A 22,186-nucleotide genomic window follows, 5' to 3' on the forward strand; every position below is an offset into this window, starting at 1 on the left:
AGTCTGGATGCTGGTCCCGCCACAGGTCCTCCAGCAGTGACTGGACTGTATTCTCTGGTGCACCCCCTACTCCCCTGTTCCGCATCTCCACAGGACAGAGCTCCTCTTGGTGAGTTCTGAGCCGCTGCTGGGGAATTTCAAGGTATTGTTCTCAGATCTGACAGGAAACAAGCCACTGTTGATAAACAAACCTGAATTCTACAGTTACTTTCTTTCATACATATATTTATTTGGTATTGACGATGAGGTACCCCATCGGGAATTCCTGCAAGGGAGAATACTACTCGATTGTTAAAGAGCAGGGAAACATTTACTTACATTTAGCTTATCATATTCATAATAGTTTACACAAACAGTACAATGGTGAACCATCAAGTTCTCTTTTCCACATCCCTTTCCCACACTTGCTTAGCTTCTGGTATTTGAAACTGGACCTCAGGTTAGCACAGTGCATTTCTTTTTTTCATTATTATTATTAAATCATGGCTGCGTACATTAATGCGATCATGGGGCACCATACACTGGTTTTATAGACCGTTTGACACATTTCCATCACACTGGTTTAACATAGCCTTCCTGACATTTTCTTAGTTATTGTGTTAAGACATTTATATTCTACATTTACTAAGCTTCACGTGTACCCTTGTAAGATGCACCGCAGGTGGGACCTGCGGAGCACAGCGCATTTCAACAGACCTAGTGCTGCTTCTGGGAGGCAGTCAGTTAAATGGCACAAAAGCACAGGGACAGCAACAAGGCAATCACACTGCACAGACATTTTATCTCTTACTGACAACAAGGTAGAGAGGAAAGATGGAGATCCAGGGTGGGAAACATGCACCACGGGAGCCACATGAGATGAGGTGAGGACCACTGGTATGCAGTTCCCCTTGTCACAGAATGCCTCACAGCGATCCAGGAATGACAGGCACAAGAGAGTAGGAACTTCCTTCCAGCATCACGCTGGGAGGATTCCAGTCATGACACAGGTCTCGGTAGTCCTCCAACTAGAGCTTACTGTCTGGTCCCACGCCCAGGAGCTGGCAACACCGCATCTATGTCTGAACCCCTTCCGACCTCCGTAGTGTGATGACAAGCATCTCAGTATTCTTCTAACCACTGTTTGAGCAGCCTCTGGAACACTCTTTTGCTCTCCTGCTGCCTCTCCAGTTGGCACTTCTCCTCTCTCTCCTGCTGCTGGAGAGCCCCTTCTGGCAGAAGGCCGGGCTGGCTACTACTACCACCCAGGCTGAGGGTCAGACCACTGAGGCCCTGCACTAGCGTCTCCCAGGAAGAAGCAGGAGGAGCCCCGCTCCTCTCCGCAGGGATCCCAGAAAGAGTTGGCCTATGGCTCTGGCAGTATCGACATTCACATCGGAATCGATTCTGATCTCTGTTCCCTGAGGGAGAGATCCTGGGTTCCCTCTCAACCGGGTAAGGTGCCATGTGGTCGCGGTGTCTCCGCCTCAGGTGCCCCAGGAATGCTTTCTTCCTCTGAGGGAATGCCAACCTTTCCCACCGCCTCTCTTGCAGGCTCTTCTCCTCTCGGTATCGCTGTTGGAGCAGCCCCTCTGGCTGAGGTGCAGGGTGGCTGGTGCCGGGACTAGGGCGTGGGTTACCCAGGCCCATCATCAGCTGCTCTGAGGAGGAAGGCCAAGAAGCTACTGTGCCCTCCTGCGAAGTCTCTGAAGCTGTCAGCTGAGAAGATTCCGAGGTCAACGCTGGATTCCATTTCTGGAGTGGATCCATGGAGGTCTAGTCTGAGCTGGAAGCTCTGCTTGGCCCTTGTGTCTGGAAAGGAAGGTGAGGCTGGAGGTTTTCAAACACCCTGAAGGTAGCGAGGAAGGTGTGTGACCAGTCTGAAACAAGAGTAATAAGAAAAGAAAGGAAAGCTGTCATTATTCACCTTACTTAACCTCTCTGTCCTTCCACTTCCTGGGTGTAAAAGGTGGACAATCAGGAGACCCACTGCCTAGTCTTCTGAGGATTAACTGAGATAATACATCTCAAGAGCTTAGAATATGGATGGCATACAGGAAAGGTGTTAGAAATGATACCAATCATTGCATCCCTGTCCCAGGGAATACAAAAGGGTGCGGTGCATTCAGCGATGTTAATTCCTTGCTGACACTTTCCAACCCATCCTCAAGCGTAATTTTAAGAACAATCAATGCGTGACTAGCACGTGCTCTTCTCACAAGCATTCATCTCCTTTCATAAAGTAGACGTTTCCTGAATGTCATACCCCAGGGCTACATTCTTTTGGATTTTCCCCTTTGTGATCACCAATTTTACATCTAGTCGAAAAGGCTGCTCGTGCTATGGAAATCATTTCACAACTCCCAGTGTGTGTAAGTGAGAGTTTATTTTCCTAAAAATATAGGAGCAAAATAAAACCAGGAAATTTCAAACAGATACAAAATAGGTAACTTCACTTAAGCCAAAAGCTGGTTCTTTGAAATGATCAGTATGATTGATGAATCTGTAGCAACACTGACAGGGAAAAACAGAGAGAAGCAACAAGTTACCAATACCAGGAATCAAAAAAGAGATTTCACTACAGACCCAGAAAACATAAAAGGGACAATGTCTTAATCCTGCAAACAACTCTCTCTATAAATTCTACAAATTAGGTGAAATGGACCCCTTACTGGAAAACCATAAGCTACTGAAACTCACCCAAGATGTAGTTCAAACATCAAACTGTATGCTCAGTCCTGTGTCTCTTAAAGAAACTGAGTTTGTAGGTAAAAACCTTTGCAAAAATATCCCTGACAAATGTTGAAAGGAGAAATAACACCAATTCTGTACAATTTCTTCCAGAAAACAAGGCAGAGGGAACATTTCCAACTGATTTTGTGAGGCTAGCACAATACCGTTACCAAGAAAACTACATAACAGGCACAAAATTCTTCTTCAACAACAAAATAGCAGTTCAAATCTAGCAATAAATGAAAAGGATAGTACATGTAAACTGTGATTGAGGACGTTTTATAACAAGAACACAAGGGATATTCCTTTGATAACTGAAAATCAACCAACATAATCCACAGATTGAGAGATCAGATGAAGAAGAAAAATGACAGGATCACATCAGCACGTGCAGAAAAGCCATTTGACAAGATTCAAAGTCCACCGATGATATAAAAACTCTAGCACACGAAGAGTGGAAGACAGCTTCCAAAACCTGACACAGGGCATGTACAGAAAAACCTACAACTGACACCCCACTTAATGGTCAAAGACCGAATGCTTTCTCCCTGAGGGTGGGAACAAAGCAAGGATGTCCACTCTCCCCGTGACTATTCAACTTCATGTTGGAGTCCCCAGACAGGGCAATAATGCCAGAAAAGCAAACGGCACAGAAACCACACAAACGAGAAGGCAAGAAGTAAAAGTGACCCTTTCGTAGATCACATGATCCTCTACGCAGAACACTCCAATGTATCTACCCCAAACTCCTGGAGGGAACAAGTGAGGTTACAAAGACACAGAAGGCAAAGTCAACACACAGAGAACAATCATAGGAGAGACTGGAAATCTAAATTTAAGAAACAACATTGTAATAGTCACAAATGCACTGGAATAGTTACATATAAAACTAAGAAAATATTTACAGGATCTGTACGCTGATGAGTACACAATGCTAAAGAAGGAAAGCAGAGAGGACCTAGTTAAATGGAGAGCAACAATGCGTTCGTGGATTGAAAAATTCAACAAGGAAAAAATTCAATTATGCTCAACTTGCCTTGTATGTGTAGAATTAATGCCCTGGCCGATTGAAATCCTTGATGGAAATCTATATACATATCAACAAGCTGATTCTTCGATTCATGTGGAAATTTCAATTTTTCAAAAAGATGAAAAGATTTGGAGAAATCTCATTATCCAATTTTTAGACTTGCTATAAAGCTGTAGTACTCAGGACTCCTGTCTTAGAAAGGGGTAGACACGCAGATCAATGGAAGAATATAGAGAGTCCATAAACAGACCCACGCAAATATGGCCATATGAGTTTTGATAGGGATGCAAAAGGAAGTTCAGTGCAGAAGGGATGATCTTTATGATAAATGGCATTGCATATCCAAGCGGAAAAACATGAACCTGAACCTCAACATTTATATGCAATTAACTGAAAAGGGTTCAGAGATGCACACGCCAAAGGTACGATCTCACGACTTTCAGAAGAAACCAACTGTGGGAGAACATCTTTGTGAGCTGAAGAAAGGCAAGTCATTGATATGTCACAGAAAGCATGATGCATGTAAGGGAAAAATGGGCAAAGTGGACTTCAGCAAGATCTAAAACTCCGGCTCTGTGAAAGACAGCGTGCGAAGAGAATGAAAAGTGAAGCCGCACATTAAGAGAAAATATCGGTAAATCACAGTCCTGGCAAAGGTCTTATCTCCAGAATACAGAAAGCGTTTTCAAAACACAACAGTAAGAAAACCAACATCCTGGTTAGAAAACGGGGGAAAGACTTGAACATGAGCCTCTGAAACAATATTCACCATCATCAACCACTAGGGGAATGCAAATTAAAACCGAGATGAGATACCCCATCACATCTATTAGAACAGCTAATAGTACTGGCAATATCATGTGCTTTTTCTAAAAGACGACATCCTGGCATGCCGAGCCACTGGAACCCTCACACTTTCGGTGGGAAAGTGAGTAGGACAGCCACTTTGAGAAGCAGTGTGGTGGTTTCCTTGAAGTTCAACTGACATTTACCATAGGACCCATCAATCCCACTCCTGGTTATTTACCCTAGAGCAGTGATTTTCTTTTCTTTCTTTTTTTTTTTTTTTATTGTTGGGGATTCATTGAGGGTACAATAAGCCAGGTTACACTGATTGCAATTGTTAGGTAAAGTCCCTCTTGCAATAATGTCTTGCCCCCATAAAGTGTGACACACACCAAGGCCCCATCCCCCTCCCTCTGTCCCTCTTAGAGCAGTGATTTTCAACCGGTGTGCCGTGGCACACTGGTGTGCCGTGAGAGGACCTTAGGTGTGCTGCAAACATTTTTAAAGATCATTAACTAAATTATTTTCAAAAGAAGTTCAAAGCGCAGTAAAGCATATTCTTTTTTTGGATCAATGTAAGTGTGCCGCATAAGTTTGACTATAGGTTCAAGTGTGCCGTGAGATAAAAATGGTTGAAAAACACTGCCCTAGAGAAATGAAAACTTAGGTTTGCACAAAAGCCTGTATATGAATGGTAAAAGCAGCTCTGTTCACAATAACCCCAAACTGGAGACAACACAAATGTCCTCCAATGGAAGAATGGAAAAACCGACTTGGTATTGCAGGCAATGGAATACTGCTCAGCAGTAAAAAAGAACAGACTATCCATAGAGGCATTTGAGACTCATTCCAGATGTTGCATTATGCTGAAGGAAAGAAACCCACCTCATAAGGCTAGAAAATGTATGGTTGTATGGTTTCATTGCTGACCCTTTCTACAAGACAAAACTACAGAGAAGGAAACAGATCACTTGTTGTCAGGCAGTAGAGGTGAGGAAGGCGTTAACTACAAAGGGGTAGCTCCAAATGTATGTTTTGGAGTTCGGGGACGCTTCTGGATCTTGGTTATGCTGGTGGTTACAAGCATCTATGTGCGTGTTAAAGCTCCAAAGAAGTACGTCAGTCTTGCTGTATGTCAATTTAAAAACCCCACTGGTATAGTTTGGAATAAGGGCATCGCTCTACGTTCTTTCAATAAACACATCTCAGATGAATCTGGAAATAATTTACGATAAATGCTAAATTGAAACGTTTGATCATGTCCCAGGTTCTCTTCTTTTAGCAACGTTGGAAACCAAGAATTCACTAGTTTTGTTCAGAGGATACTGGCACTTAGAAATTTTTATTACTGAATCGTGTCTACCAGCACATGCCGAGGCAGGAAACACAGAACAATATTGGAAATATTTTGAATCATATGCCCTCACTGTGCACACATCCAAACACAAACATACATCCCAGAAAGAGAGGCTCTTAACATTTCAGTAATTGAAATCTATGTTTCTGGCTAGTTAAGCTCAGTTACATCCTCTGGGCCATCACTAGCCTACACAAACACTCAGTGTGTGAAACATTTGGAAGATGATCCTCCTAACCCAAACGTTTCCCAACCAATTTTCACATGTCACAAGGTCTCTCTCAGTAACATATGATATTTCTTCATGCACGTAGCCAATTCTCAGAGAAAGAAAGGAGAAAAACAAAAAAACAAAACACCTCGCAAACACTTTTTTTCCCTTTGGTTTGTTTTTTTAAGACAGAGTCTTACTCTGTCACTCTGGGGAGAGTGCTGTGGCATCATCATAGCTTACAGCAACTTCAAACTCTCGGACTCAAGAGATCCTTTTACCTCAGCCTCCCTAGTAGCTGGGACTCCAGGTGCCCGCCATGACACCCGGGTAGTTTTTCTTCTATTTTTAGTAGAGATGGTGTCTCCCTCTTCTTCGGGCTGGTCTGGAACTCCTGAGCTCAAGCAATCAATTCACCCACCTCAGCCTGCCAGAGTGCTAGGATTACAGGCGGGAGCCCCTGCACCTGGCCACACAAACACTTTTGTATGAAGAAACATTGAGCCTTTGGAGACATCAACTCATGACTGGCCCATGTTTTCATCACTCTTTCCTCTCTTTTTCCCTCTGCCGACTCTGTGAAATGAAATATTTTGCTGTCCTATCTCTGGGTGCACCACTAGTTTCTCAAACCACCCCCACGAAGCTACTCATGATCCTTTAAAGAGACATCAAGGACAATGAAACCTAGAGAAGTCCCCTCTGTGGGGAGAGGGGAGCAGCTGGGGCAGTAAATGCGACTTCCCTTCCCTCATCATCTCGCCCCATTTGATTCCTTCAGCAGTCACCTGCCTCAGAGGGATAAGGATGTTACAACAAACCTGCTTAATACACCATGGCCTCCAATTTCCTGCATCATACGTAGCTTCCAAAGAGAGGAAAAAGACACCAGACATGAGTGAATCCAGAAAGAGCACTGGCCAGAGCTTCAGTGGGGGAGGGGATGTCCCTCGGTGTATGGTTTCCCCACTGTGATGGTTCATGTCACATGTCAACTCGGCTAGGCTATGCTGCCAGTCGTTTGGTCAAACACTACTGTAGATGTTGCAGGGAAGGTATTTGTGGGCGTGATTAACATTTACAATCACGAGACTTTAAGCAAAGCATATTCCCCTCCACAATGGGGGAAGGCTTCATCCAATCGGTTGAAGGCCTTAAGAACAAAGACCGAGGAGGCTTAGGCCTCCCAAGAAACTACTTGGCCCAAAGACTGCAACACAGAAACCCTGCCTGAGCTTTCAGCATGCCAGCTGGCCTGCAGATTTCAGACTCAAGACTGCAACATCAACTCACACGGCCTGCCCCCTGGATTTCGGACTTGCCCGTACCCGCAATCCCATGAGCCAACTCCTTAAGATAAATCAATCTCCTGATAGAGAGAGAGAAAGGGAGAGAGAGTTGTATAGATGTATAGATAGCCTATTGGTTCTTTTCCTCTCAAGAAAACCCTGACTAATATTTCCACAACATACCACATCTTTCCAATACAAAAACATTTACCAAGTAACCATATTATCACATGCCTGGTAATCTGTACTAAAACCAGGGTTATTGAAAACAACGTTTGTGTATTTGGTGCCTTCCACATGCCAGGTAAGGTGAGCTAGGAGTCTTACATCCCTTATCTCATGTAGGTCTCCCCAGCAAACCTCTCAAGTAGGTAGAGTTAGTGTCATTTTACCATTTTATGAGGAATTTGAGGCTTAAGGAGAAAGACTTCATTGCCAGGGTCCATGTTGCAAGATAGTGTGAGTGAATACTCTGGGATCTGGAACGGGGGGGGGGGGGGGGAGGAGGAGTTTGGAGAGACAAGGTGGGACCAGGTCACGGAGAGCTTCCAATGCCACGTGAGGGCAGCAAAGAATCACGCACTCTGTGACTTGCACCCGGGCATCTTCCAAACCAGCAGCAGCCTCAACCTACCTGAGGACAGAACTGGAGCTGAAGTGAATGGATCCACTCAATATAAGATGACGTGTATTTGTGGCTTCCACATGCGGAAGCACACAGGGGAACGGCCAGCCTTCTGGGGGAGAGGTCTTCAGTGCATGAGGGAAAACCTGAGAATGGTAGGGCAGAGAATGAAAGAGGCTCTAAGGATGGCCAGAAAAAATCTAATGAGATCGCTATGGGGCATGCAGCTTTGTAAAGGCCTTTCTCTAAACTATCCCATGGCCTCACCAGTAGTTGTGACCAGAAGTTACCTGTCAGGCTCGTTTTTACAAACTTTCCTTGCATATTTCCTTACGTACTCACAAACATACCCCTCTCAGTTTGGTATTATTAGTATTAACAATAAAAAATCCATTTCGTGGGTGAGGAGGGTAATTTTCTCAAGATGATATGATTGCAAGCAGCAGAACTGGGCTGGACGGAAGTCTGTCCAGAAGCACAGCTGGTGTCCTTCACCACTAAGTTGCCTTGCTCCTTCCAAAAGCATGCCACAGTGCTCCCTGTAGCAGGAAGTCTGCTTTTGGCTATGAGTAAAGAGAAAACTCATCCTCTATCAGGCCAAAGCACAAAGCCAATTCATCTTACAAAAGAAAGTCAGGGGGGAAGGGTGGGCCCAGGCACAGTACAATCTATGACCCACTGTTGCCCTCAAGGACCATCTCTCTGATCTGTTGTTTTCTGTTACATTTGCTCTAGGACTGACATCCAGGTATGGGGATATCCAAGTGCGGAAAGGCACTTTCCATTCCTGTAGCATTCCCGTGAGGAAGGAGGTATCCCAGAAGCCCCCCAGCAGACAGTTTCTTCCTTTGCCCATGGGCCAGCGCTGGGCCCCAGGCCCATTCCTCAATGAGTCTTGGACAAGGGGAATGGGATGACCATGGCGATCTTAGATGAAAGGCTTGGGACTGGACAGGCTCCTTGCAAGACTTTCACCTCTTATTCACCCTTCTGGACTTAGCTGAGACAGTACTTCCCCCCTTGAAAGCCTTCCCTGACCTCCTTCACCAGCCCTGAACCGGGGACCTTCCTTTAAGCTGCTATAACACCCTGCACCTCCCCTGTCCCAGTTCCAGCCCCACCCATCTGTCAACAAGTGGTTATCTATCTGTCCCACTCACCAGCCCAGGAGCTGACGGTACACAGGAATTTTTGTCTGTCTTCTTCACCCATCACAGAGCCTCGATCCCAGTGGACACTCACAAACATCTATCAGATAAAAGGAGGAGAATCTGGGGCCCCTTGATAAATGTCTCACTTAGTCTGTCGGCCCCGCAGAATCCATATTTTCCCGTCTTGCAAAGGTGGACATTCCTGTGTTGAGAGGTTATGTAATGTCCCTAAGATCACACAACCAGCCAGAAACAGAATTCCGTCCTAGGTCTGCCTGACTCAAGAAGTAGCCACCCTTGCTGGCACTGCCTCTCCACATTCTCAGCCCCACTGGATGCCTAAGCTAGAAAGCCATCCCAAGGGAGAGACTTCACAGGAAAGTCCTGGGGGCTGGGGCTTGTGTGTGCAGAGCTGGTCCAGGGGTCGGGTAACTGACCCTGCAACTACTTCGTATCACTTTCTAGTGCTAGGCTGTGTTCTCAGTGCCAGGAACTGCTGCACAGAACAAACCTCACAAGCTGCTTGCTCTCCTTAGCTTGATTCTCATGTGGGAAAGTAGAAAGGAAATAGCTAAGCAAGTAAACACATACTACAGTATGTCCAGGCGAGGCCGGCCACGAATAGCATTGTATTCATTTGGACAATTAAGGCAGTGACAAGTGATACTTTCCTCAACGTTACACAATGGTGTGAAATCAATTTATTCCAGTTGAAAGAAACAAATTTCATTTAATAACATCCATTAAATAGTAGTTCGACTCTTTTCCAGAAATGGCAAAATCCTACAGCTGAGTGACTGGGATTCCTGCAAGGTGGCTGGGTGCTGAGAACTGTGCTCCCAACCTCGGACATGGCCAGGGAATAAGGAGTCAGAGTTCCAGCCTCGCACCACCACCTAGATTAGTACAAGCATCTGTCCTGCACCAGGCACAGGTGTTCTCTGTCTTTTACGCTTACCCTGATAACCCCTACCCTACTGGGTCTAGAATGGAGGGGATACTCTTCTTAGCAGCGCCATTACAAAAGAACAGTTAAGTCAGTAAACACCCACCGATGCCCACTTTTGAGTGTGAAAGGTGAAAAGGGAGAGACCAAGGAAACGGGCTCCCTGTCTTAGGGGGTCTCACAGCAAGTGGGACAGAGACATACACAATCCACAGAAGAGCAATGGGAGTGCAAGGGAGGGGCACTGAGAAAGGGCCACAGGGAGGAGGGGCCAAAGCAGCAAGAGCCAGCCAAGGAGAAAGTCTCCTGTGAGAGAAGAGCTCATGTGGACTCACCCAAGGTCAACCATCACTGGGTTCGCGTCATCAGTTCTGCTGATACAGGCCAGAGTGACCGCTACACCTCTCACCTACAAAATAAAATGACCTGACTGGCCAGGGTGTATTCGCCCCACAGGTGTTTCCTGTGGGCCCACTCTATTCGGTGATCTCTTCAGTGGATTATCCAACGCAGCCCCATCCCCAGGACTCATCTAGTCTAAGGAAGTAAAATCTTGACCAAGGTATAGCACGAAGGGAAAACAGCAGGGAATACACTGACACTAGGCACTTATGGATAGAGTGGGGACAGAGAACACAGTGTTCCTCACATCCCCGAATGAACAGAAATTTCAGCACGGGATTGGCCGTCTTTGCTCATTCACAGTATATTATTTCCGGTGGAGAAACAGCTGGTATAACAATAGCTACACACAGTGAAGGGGACTATGTGGGTATCATATGGTTCTGGATAGTGTGGGGGGAAAAAGACACAAGCACCCTTAGGATTAACAGAAAATTAAGCCAAGATATTTGCTCTGTGTACTCATTTACAATACCGTGGTACCTCTCTGTCTGTCCATGGGGCATTGGTTAGGACCTGCACTGATACCAAAATCCTCCAGTGGTCACCTCCCTGATATAAAATGGCATAGTATTATCATGCAGTATACCATCTCCAGATTACTTATGCTACCTCATGCAATGTAAATGCTATGCAAACAGTTTCTGTAGCTGTATTTCTTTTTCCTTTCCTTTCCTTTCCTCTTCCTTTCTTGTCTTGAGACAGACTCTTCGCTCTCTTGCCCAGACTAGAGTTCCATGACCTTGCCCTAGGTCATAGTAATCTCCAACTCCTGGGCTCAAGTGATCCCCCTAGCCTCAGCCTCCTGAGTAGCTGGGACCATAGGCTGATGACACCACATGCCTGGCTAATTTTTCTGTTTTTAGTAGAGACGGGGTCTCGCTCTTGCTCAGGCTGGTCTCCAACTCCTGACCTAAAGCAATCCTCGTGCCTTGGCCTCCCAGAGTGCTAGGACTATAGGCATTGAGTCACCACATCTGGCCTGTACTGAATTTTATAAAATTTGTACTATCTGTATTGTTTCTTTTCTACTCTTTTTGATTCCAGGTTGGCTGAATCCTGGGATATGGGACTTAGGGGTACAGAGAGCTGACTGTGTATCATTTACAGTCAACAAACTCCCGGTCTAGTGATAGCTAAGCAGCACTGAGTGGAGAGCACAGGTCATCATTGCCCTGCTGAGTGCCCAGTTCCAGGTCCTGTGCTTGGGTACATGTTGCACAGATGGGAATGGTTCCTGCAGGATAACAGTGCTCGGGGAGCTCACGGTCTGGGGGAACAGGGAGCCGCAGGGAAGATAAGGACAGAACTAGCGATGAGAGCCATGACTGGCCTGAGCCAGGGGAGGTCTGGAAAGCAGAGGAACAGATTGGTGGGGAACAGATTCTGCCAGGGTCCAATATATTACATGATGTTACCATCCCCACTTGCAGATGAGGTAACTTGAGGATCAGAGTGGTTGAGTAACTTACTCAAGGTCACACAGCTCGGTTGTGGTAGGGAACAATTTCTCACTCAGGTCTGTTAAAATGCAAAGTCTCTGCACTATATTCAGTACACCAATTTCTCTCTCTTCATGTTGTCACCTGTTTTAATTCACATTCACTGTCATATACTTACCTGTGGCTCTCCTTACCTTCAAATTCTTATAACCTGCTAAATACAGTATGGATTGCATTTTAGCACGTCAGGCCTTTGACTGAAGAAAACTAAATTTCCCTTGCCACACACGACTGCCCAGTCCAGAAGTGAACATTTATTTATCTTGAGTTTTATTCCACCCAAAGGCTGGATAGAGGAAATGGATCACTCCAATTTACAGTTTTAACTTGGCTATTTCACCCAATCTGAAGCACGATTTTTCTTTTTTTACATGTAATCAATATCCAACTAGAAACAGTAAAACCAGTGCTTCCCCATGAAAAGTATTTACAAAACATGTTATAAAATGCCAAGGAGTTCCAGATAAGAGACACTGCCCCTTTGACAGGCAACACTTGAAATGCTTCTCCTAAAAATACAGAAATCCACTCTTTATGTCCCCTTTCTCCCTTGCCGGGACCCTGAGAACCATTCCCTATTTTTTTTTTTTTTGTAACATAAACACACAACAACCCACCCACCCGCACACATTCTATACACCCAATAGGGAAACGTAGATATGGGGAAATGGTATTGGAAATGTAAAGGGAAATCCGTGACTAATCATAAAAACAAGTTTTGGATGGCACAGAGGTCTGCTGCCCAGAATTGGCTGCACCCCAGCAAAGTGGACAAGCAAAGATGCCTTCCTTCTCTAAATATTAAACACTGCAGCTTGGATAGTTACTTGATTTAAAGCACAAAACAAAACAAAAATATTAGGTCAACCTAATTTGCACACTAAGGCAGCAACCACAGAGCCTAAGGAATGCTTGTCTTTTCACATGCCAAATCTCTCTCACACGTCCTAGAAAGAGTTTCTCTGAGGGTTTCAATACTGGAAATGTAGTTTTCTTTGAAAACACTTCTGTCATTCTGTCTTCTATTGTGGGGTGGGACGTGGGGTGGGGAGAGAGGTGATGCCAAGGAAACTGGTTCTTTCTGAACCTGTTGAACACTGATTCCAGCCGGATTATATCCCGGTGCCTGCAAGTGCCCACAGCAAGTTTCAGGATGGGCTTTCTCCGCTTAAAATCGGCCATCGCCAACTAGGGAAAGAGAAATACGACACGCGCCGATTTGTACCACCGCCATTCTCACGCTGAAGAGAGAAGGGCGTCGGAGGAAAGCAGGTGATCTCTCCGAAAGCACCGTTCCCGGTTGGCCAAACAGAAGGATTCTAGTCTGGTGACACTAACGCACACCTGCCCGGATCTAGGAAGGCTGTATCTCGCTGTCTCTCTCCCACCCCCCTTCTCCATCCGTCTCTCTCGCTCGCGCTCTCCCCCTGTCTCCCGGGCTCATTCTCTCTCAGTCTCCCTCTCTCGGGCTCTCTCACGCGTGTTCTTGCTCCGGAGCCGGTTCCCGCCGTCCAGACGCCAGCGCGCTGCCTCTTCTCCTCCGCCTTGAGACGCAGCGCAGCCCGCTCGGAAAAGAAGGGTTAAGACCACGGAGAAGAGCCCTCCTCCGGCCGGCTAGAGAGGCTGCACCGCGGAAGGCGGAGTCTGCGGGCCTGTTCTGACGTCACAGGGATGGGGACGCCTGAGAGAAACGGGGAGTTCGATTGGCTGCCGCGGGCCGCAGGGCGCCCCGGGAGAGAGAGGGTTGTGGGCGTCTCTGCGTGGGCGGCCTGGTGAATTGTGGCGACCCAGGCCGGCCAGGCCCGGCTCAGCTCTCCCGAGAGAAGGCGTAGAGGTCGGCCCTCCCGGGAGCCTGGTTCCTGGACGCGACGAATGCTTCCTGGGGCCGTGGGAAGAAATTACAGGCGTCGGAGGTGACTTCACAGGCGAGGGGGGTGGGAACCGGCTAGAGTGATCAGAGGAGGCCCACTTCTCTGGTGACTGGCTGAGAGTTCTGGCATTCAGTGCACACGTGAGAAGTGGCCCCAGCTCTTTGAATTAGTGTATTTACGGATGGTCTGTGCGTGGGCAACCCATAAAGAAAGAGATCAAACATGCCAAGAAATCGAACTTATTCAGGCTACCGCATTAGGGCGATCACAGAGTCTGGGCGGGGTGCTTTTGCCTGTTACTTTCATAGGAAGGCGTAGACAAGTTTTAGCGGGGATGTCTACGGAGGAGGGTGCTTTGGTATCCGGGGAAGTCTCAGTCAGCCGAACAGAGAATGTTTATCTCTGTGGGTAGCTACTTTCAGGAAGACAAACTTCCCATCTCCATGATATGATGGATCATTCATGAGACAAAGAACAAGAAGTGGACGGGTCGGGGGTGGGGGTGGGGTGTCCTGTCCTCTGGGAGTCTCAGGAGTGTCCTGGCACAGAGTGGCCAGACGGCAGCCTCTATCTAAGTCACACGAAGAAGAGTAATCCTTTTTGGTCAGCCCTTATTTACCGTGGCTTATTTCAGTTATCAGGTGAAGTTCCTCATTGTCTGCACAAGGTAAAAATAAGCAAGGCATCTTTCATGCCTGTCAAAGGCACATGCAGGAATAAGTAGAGAGATTCTCCTTTTCCTGTGGAAGTAACCGATTCACGAACAGCACGTTACAGTTTTTAAAACTTAATATTTTTTGTGGTCTAAATGAAAATTTTTTCGTTAAAAACATTACCCCAGAATAGTATCATCATCCTCACTTTACAAGTGACGTATCTGAGCCAGAGAGTGCCCAAAGTCACACAAGGAATAAATAGTGGAGGCTTGATTCAAATCCGGGTGTCTTCAACACCCCCGCTGCTATACAGCCACCCACCTGTCATTTCCAGATTCACACATCCGGCTCAGTCATGTCTCCTAAACTGCAGACATCCTGAGCCAACTGCCACCCGGAAGGCAGACTGTACTCAAAGGATCCAAGACAACTCCCTGGCCAGTGGAGGTGACTTCAGAGAGAAGAGTGTTAGAGACCCAGGGTCCCAAAGGCCCTACCCCACCCTCTGGAGGGAGAGATAGGCTACAAGAGGTAGATGAGTGTATTTGAGGAGTGGAGGGTTTCTTCAAAAGAGAGGCTGATGGGCTGTCATACTGCACGTGATAATACACGCGTGTGATTAATACGTTGAATTTATTTACATATTTTTTTCTAGCACTGGCGATGCCTGCTGAACAGTGAAAGTGCTCAAGAGCAGGTATGTAAAATCAAGCTGATAACATGAATAAGTAGACAATTTCCCATTTTATCTGGGAGAACCTGACAGGAAAACCACCACTCTCCTATATTGAAAAGAACATTTTCCTCTACTGAACAAATGCAACAAATTAGTCATTATTCCTAATATTTATTGTCATTCTCCTCTTAACAGATGAAGTTTCTTGGGCACAGAGAGGGTAGTTAGGTCAGCTCCCCAAAGTCACTCAGGTTTTAAGGTGCTCGAGTCCCAGAATAACTAATAATCTACATGTCCCAAGCTGTACCCATCCACCCCCATTCTCTGCACACCTGTCCCTCCTCCAGTGGTCACTAACTCAGTGTAAAGCACCACCTTCTACCTAATAGCTTAGGCCGGAGACCTTTAAAGCCATCCTGATTGCCGTCTTTCTGTCATCACCCCCACAATCACCACACCTGGCCACTTCGACCTCTCATGGCTAAATAAGGCCTTTACATTTATTTCTCTCCATTAGAACAGCAAGTTCCCTAGTCCACTCAAACCCTCATCTCTTTCCTTGATGACTGCCAGGGCCATCGTAGCTAGTCTTGCTGCCTGCCTTGACCCCTTCTCACACATTCTCTGTCCCAGTGCCTGAGGGACCTTTCATAACTCCTAGTGGGGTCATCTCTCCCCTGCCCAAATCCTGCAGGACCTCCCTGCTGCCCTTAGGATAATGCCTGGCCTCTTGGACTAGGCGCATCTGGCCTGACCTACCCTAAAATGCCTCACCCGTGGCAGATGCCTCCTGATGCTGCTCCTCACACTCAGCGTTCCAGACGATCTAAACCTCTTTCTGTTCGTCAGATGGCCCACACCATGTCCTCTCTTTCTCTGTCTCTCTGATGTCTACAACCTCACACCTGTCTGGCTTGCACTTCTTTTTTCCTCCTCTGCCTGCTGCCTGCTCACCTTCAGACCTCAGGTTAAGGAGAACCATTTCCATTTTACCTACCTAGATGAAAAGGCACACCGGGTCCCCTATTTTTACTGAAGGACACGTGATAGAGATTCATTGAGATTCCCCAAAAGGGCCAATGAATGGGAAATACAATCTGAGGGCAGGGTTTTCTGGGACCCTGGGGTGCTTGCCTCCATACTGATGTGTTCCTAACACATGGCACTGTGTGAATGGCTCTTTCTGGAGCCTGGCTACTGAGGACTTACTGTGTACCGTGCATGTACACTTCTTATTTCCCAAAGACTCGGAGAGGTTAAGTGTCAGACTCCCCGTCTACAGACAAGGACCCAAACCGAAAGAGGTCAGGTAGCTGATACTGAAAAGGCTGTACTGGGGAATCTCTTTGACTCTACAGCCAGACCTTTGTCCACTCCACTGACACATTGTTCACGACAAACTTTGCTTAAGTTCCCCTTGCCGAGATGCAGGTATTGTCCCATGATGGGATAGCATCGTTCCAACACTGTGTCCACCTGTGAATTGCCCGCCAGAGCCACCTGGAAAGATCCTAAAATGCTCTGTGTCTACCATCCGAGGAACTTCCCTGGATTCCCCTGGTGTGAAAGGCTTGCCTCAGAGTTTGCAGCCCAGCGGGACTTTCACTTCTAGGGCTACTCTGGAAGAGGTACTTTGCCACATGAAAGAGACTTTTGCAATCCAAACCCCAAATTATGTCTCCATAAGCCTCACTCCGTTTAACAGATAATGTGAATCTGGAGACAAACAGAGCCAGGCAGAGTGTTTTTAGTGGCTGCAACACGGCTCTGGAGTTGATCAGACTCCAAAAACCAAAGATGGAAACCAGGCTCCTCTTGTGTTGAGTTCTTTGTTCTCAGCGCTCTCAAGTGCAAAGTGTGAATAATCAAAGGGTCTACTGCACAAACCTCCCCTCCCCACGGCAGAGAAATCTGTCCTGACCAGACCCTCTCTCACATGGACCCCTCAGGCGAGGAGTAAGTTGCTCCCCTCTGTGTTTTGAAGATACTGTGAGTTGAGATCTGCCATTGCTCTCCTCCCCAACACTGTGGGCAGTGCGGGGGTCATCTGCCCACAAGGAGATAGCCTGGTGCGTCCCTGCATCCCCCACCCACATCCGGTATGTAGAGACCCAGTGTCCATTTGGCTCTTGGGATGTGTCTGTTGGGTGAATGAAGGACCTTGAGCCATGGTGCTGGTCAGTAATGGGCAGCTGTTATTGCAGCAGTTTTTTCTGCGTAGAAATTAGATAGAGGAGAACGGAGTGAACAGAGGGCATCTCTGTAGTCACATTCTCTTCCATTTGGGTGAGGGAGGAGGATTGTATCTTTTATCCCATCCCTAATTCCAGAACTCACAATAAAGGAGGCTACAACATTCTTTAGGTAACATCTTGGCCAATCTGTTCCACTGTCAGGCTCAGCTCTAGCTTCCCAGTGGAACCGTAGTGGTCAGTCATCAAAAGTTTCCCGAGTCCCAAGCCAGGCACGGTGGCTCATGCCTGTAATCCTAGCACCCTGGGAGGCCGAGGCAGGTGGATTTCTTGAACTCAGGAGTTCCAGACCAGCCTGAGCAAGAGCGAGACCCCAATCTCAACTAAAAATAGGAAAATTAGCCAGGCGTGGTGTTGGGTGCCGTAGTCCCAGCTGTTCGGGAGGCCGCGGCAAGAGGATCTCTTGAGCCCAAGAGTTTGAGGTTGCTGTGAGCTGTGATGCCACAGCACTCTCCTCAGGGTGACTGAGTGAGACGCTATCTCAAAAAAAAAAAAAAAAAAAATTTTCCCAAGTCCCAGTGGCCAGTGCACCTAGCAGCCCCTCCTCTCCACCCCCAAGGATCTGTTCCCTGGGAAGATGTTTTAATGAATTCAGGCCTGCTAATTGAATATGTGGTTCTGTGGCTTCAGCACAGATGCACAGGAGACCAGGACGTGAAGACCAGATGAAGAGGTTGAGTCAAGTCCAGGTGGCATCTGTCAGCCTCACCTGGATTTCCTGGCTATTTGCCCAAACTATCTTGTTCTCAGACTGCTCTTCCCCTGCGTCCCTGCTTTGCCTGAACTTGGCTGTGCCACACAGACCTGCCCTCAGTATCTGTGCCCCTTGGGTGTCCTTTTTGGTCTGGCTGACCGACCAGAAACTTAGTCGGTACAGCAGGATCCTATCCCTGTCACTTCCCATCCCCGTTCAGCCCTCACTCCTGCTTCCAGCTGCACTGACATCCTTGTAATAGTGTCTTTGCTGTGCCAGCAGGCTCTTCCCAGCTGTCCCCTCTGTCTGGAAAGCCCTGTCCCCACATTATCTGAAATAATTGGCTGACTCTTCACCCCATTCACGACTTTGTCAAAATGTCACCTTCTCAATGTAGCCTCCCCAGGTTGCTTTGTTTAACAGTTTCATCTGAGGCTCACCCAGTTCCTCCCTGCATTCCCGAGTCTGTTACCACGATCTACATGTTTCTTTCTTTGCACTGCCGGCATCACCTTCTACTGTACTGTCCAGTTTATTAAATTACCACATGGAGCATTTATTGTCTGCCACCTATGGCTTACCCTTGGAGCAATGTGAGATCCAGGGAAGGGCTTTCAGTTGATTAGGTTCACTGATGTGTCTATGCCAAATCCTCGAGCAGGGTCTGGTTCTCCCCCATGTGATGGAGCCTTTGGAGTGCTCAGGCATAGTCCCCTTCTGGCCGAAGCTGCATTGGTGTCAGGCACAACTGCTGCCCCTCAACTGCTGTGATCTGAATGAGAGGGCCTCGACTTTGAGCTTGATTTTAAACCCAAACAGTTTTCAGGTATTGAGATTTGTTCACTATTGTGGCTTTACTTTGGAGCTTCAAGTTATTTCTTGATATGTTCAACTACTGAAAACAAATTGTAGCAATTTACGAAAACACTTCAGCGATTGATCAATGTTTGTGATTAATTTGATTAGGCCAGTGTGAAATGCTTCAGTCTCGTTGTGTGTATAGCTGCTTTTTCCTCCAGTTATTTTCACTTGTAAGCTTTTTATTTTTTAAAACATCCTCTTTCAAAAAGGAGGAGAAAGGTACCAGTGTACCCCTCCTCCTACACACACACGCCCAGTGTTTCAGCTGACTTGCTCCCATTGTGGTCGACATCCTACTTCCTGCCACTCACCTCCCTGCAGGATGATTTCCATGTCTGTTACCAAGCATTGGCTCAGCATGCTTTGATGTAAAGGGTTCTGAACTAACTCATCAACATTTGATATGTCCCTTACTGCATTTTAGAGAACATTTCAGGAGAAGCTAGAAATGCTCTGATGTGTTCCCTTGGGGAGTGACCTCCCTTTCCCCTGCCCGCCTCAGGGTAGGAGGTGTCCCAGGCTTCACCTGGCCAAAGAACTGACCAGCGGGGCCATGACCATGACCACAGCAGGGCTCAGGCAGGAAGGAGAGTTTCTGAAGAGCTAACATGTCAACGAGAAGGATGTTTTCCCAGCACTGGGGAGACAGGGGTGCTCTTGCCTGACAGCCTTGCTGCAGAGGCGTTGAGCCTTCCCAGGCTTGGGAACACATGAAAATGAAGAAAGGGGTTGGTTTACATCAGATAAAGGGTGTATTACAAAACAGCGCTTAGTAGGGAGGACAAAGCTTCCTGCTCTATTGAAAGCAGCTTAAAACACCAGCCCAGCGGTGGCAGAAAAACTCAACTCCACATGCCAGGTGAGCCCAACGTGTGCAATTTATGGAAGGGCAAGGGAAGTTACACACCTGTCTGGCTTGTCTCCGGTTGTATGTTTCCAGAAAAGGAACAATGCTTTTTCTCACTCTGAATCCTTGCCTTGTGGTGCAGAGTGCGTCACAAAGGTCCTCACAAGGTAATAGAAGGCATGCATGTGTTTCTTGGAGATGGGATAGGTTAATTGCTCAGCTCAAACACATTTCTACTGAATGGTCTGCACACATTGCTCCTACATTCCAACTGAGACAGTCTCGGGTGCATATGTTTTCCCTAGCTGGAGATTGGGTTCACCTGCATCCCCTCCCACCCCAGCCCTGAATTCTGCTTTCAGAGAATGTGTGTGACTTGGGGAAACGGCTGAGATGCAGTTCTTTAGAACCGCATCATGTGAAGGTCAAGTTAAGGTTTGGACAGGTGATCCAAAGAGTTAGAATCTCCTACCATCCCACCAGGGCAGAGGGGATCCAGGCTTGGAAGTGTGTGTTCTGTAGAGCTGCAACCTGGAAGTCACTTCCAGGTTATTTTCTGGCTGTCAGTGAGGTCTGGCAGCACACAGACCACACAATGGAGGACAAGATGGGTGGGCGCTGATCCCGAGAGAGGGGATCCCTGCTCTGAGTCTTTTGTCAGAGGTGCAGGATAAATTCTTCCCCACGATGAGATTTTTACAGGCAGGGTTGAGGGAAACCCTGTGACAGTGGCATGATTCCTGCCCTGGGGGAGAGTGATGGCGAAGCTGGGATGTGGGGAGCTGGAGTGGACAAATTCTCAAGACATTCAATTCAGGACAGTCTCACACTGTCTTTCTGGACAGTTGTCAGACTGAAACATCAGAAGGAGGTCACAAGCAGCTCATGCCTGAAACTTTGCTCTGTGATGTCTTCTCATCTTGAGATAATCCCCCCAAATATCTTAGCCATTTCAATTCCTGACACGTAGAACCAAAGACAGACCAGACCTCACTGTGGGACGCAGTTCTGAAACATCCTACCCTGGACCAAGACTCCCAAATACTTCTGGGACCTCACACTGGCTGTCACAAAACCAAAATGCCCCCAACAACAAATGGAATCCGAAAACCAACTCAGGAAAGAGCAAGCTTCTACGTGTCAAGACTGTAGACACAGCATTGAACAATTCACAGAACTCAAACTCCTCAGAGGAATCCAATGAACGAGATCAGAGACATCAGATTCTAGAATGCCCACATGCATTTTATTAACTTCAGAACCTGTGACACAGTAGCCCAATTACCTTGCAGTCCTCAAACCCTGGACCCAGAAGCCCACAAAATCTTAGAGCACACAGCCTGGGAAGCACACACATAAACAGCTGAGAGGACTGGGACAGGGAAGACAGAGACCTTGGGCACACGTTAATGTGCAGCACACACGAAAGACACCTCAGTGTGGGGTACACAAACACACACAGCCCAGAATTTGCAACCTGAGACACAGTAAACCCCTCAAAACGTCAGCAACCCCAATCCCTGGGATGCAAATTTGCAACCAGGCCAGAGAGGTCACACCAGGAGGCGAAGCCCTCAAGGGGTCACAGCCACCTCCTCTTATGGGATATGGAGCCCTAAGGGACTCAAATATGTCACTTCCTTGACAGACCCTCAGGACAGCTCAAGCTCTACTTCTTTAAATACAGAAGGAGAACTGCACTGATAACTTGCATTCTATACACAGCACCTAAAACGGATCAGATACATCACAACACTGGGAGAAAGACCCTTAACCAGCCCAGGGAACTCTTCTCTCTGGACACAAGGCCCAGGTCAGAGACCTCGTGGCCTGGACGAAGACTGGAAGCAGCTCAGAGACCTCACAACCTGTGCCACGGACCTCCTAAAAGGTCAAATATGGACACAGACCCTGGAATGACATCTTGCCTTAGCGACATGCAAAAAGTCACCCCGTACAGGACACATGTTAGAACAGAGCCACAGTGATGTACCACCGAGTCTCATGAGTGAGACAGAGAGAATGAAAGGAAGTGTGGGCAGGATGAGATTTAGGGTAGTGAGTTAGCCCCTCCCTCAGGACCCTGGGTCAGGCACCTCTTCCAGGGGGAAGGAAGACCCCAGGTTCTGCCATCAGAGGCCATTTCTGGGCAATGATAGTGGAGATACATTCTAGGTTTGAGGGGAGCCATGCCGTCCTCCAAGGGGACTCCCGCTTTGACTAAGGCCCCAGCTGCTCCTGTGCTGAGGAGCCACTGCTCAGTGTGGAGAGGGGGTGTCTGCCCAGGTGAAACAGGAGGATGGGCCTGTGCTGCTCAC

At 47.3% G+C, this 22,186-nt stretch overlaps 1 protein-coding gene and 1 long non-coding RNA gene across 9 annotated transcripts; one reads left to right on the plus strand and one right to left on the minus strand.

Moving 5' to 3' along the window:
* Nucleotides 1–449: 449 nt before the first annotated feature.
* On the minus strand, nt 450–13,620 carry LOC128577694 (protein FAM156A/FAM156B-like). 6 transcript variants are annotated; one of them, XM_053579973.1, is made up of 5 exons: nt 13,490–13,620; nt 10,443–10,516; nt 9,171–9,258; nt 8,020–8,156; nt 450–1,859 (listed from the first exon to the last, which is right to left on the minus strand). In XM_053579973.1, exon 5 carries the CDS (start codon nt 1,747–1,749, stop codon nt 1,102–1,104), a length of 648 nt encoding a protein of 215 aa, XP_053435948.1. In that variant the 5' UTR covers nt 1,750–1,859; nt 8,020–8,156; nt 9,171–9,258; nt 10,443–10,516; nt 13,490–13,620; the 3' UTR covers nt 450–1,101. The 6 variants fall into 6 exon arrangements, with proteins under 6 accessions (XP_053435948.1, XP_053435950.1, XP_053435949.1 ...); XM_053579975.1 differs by having other exon boundaries at nt 9,171–9,363; XM_053579974.1 differs by lacking the exon at nt 13,490–13,620 and adding an exon at nt 11,982–12,612.
* A 118-nt stretch (nt 13,621–13,738) lies between these two features.
* On the plus strand, nt 13,739–18,717 carry LOC128577695 (uncharacterized). Of its 3 annotated transcripts, XR_008377614.1 has the most exons (4): nt 13,739–13,924; nt 15,194–15,235; nt 16,626–17,313; nt 18,097–18,717. It is a non-coding gene; the product is annotated as an uncharacterized LOC128577695 (long non-coding RNA). The 3 variants fall into 3 exon arrangements; XR_008377612.1 differs by having other exon boundaries at nt 13,740–13,924; nt 16,626–18,717; XR_008377613.1 differs by having other exon boundaries at nt 13,743–13,924; nt 16,709–18,717.
* Nucleotides 18,718–22,186: the final 3,469 nt, after the last annotated feature.

Source organism: Nycticebus coucang, chromosome X (assembly GCF_027406575.1).
Source record: "Nycticebus coucang isolate mNycCou1 chromosome X, mNycCou1.pri, whole genome shotgun sequence".
Lineage (NCBI taxonomy): Eukaryota > Metazoa > Chordata > Mammalia > Primates > Lorisidae > Nycticebus > Nycticebus coucang.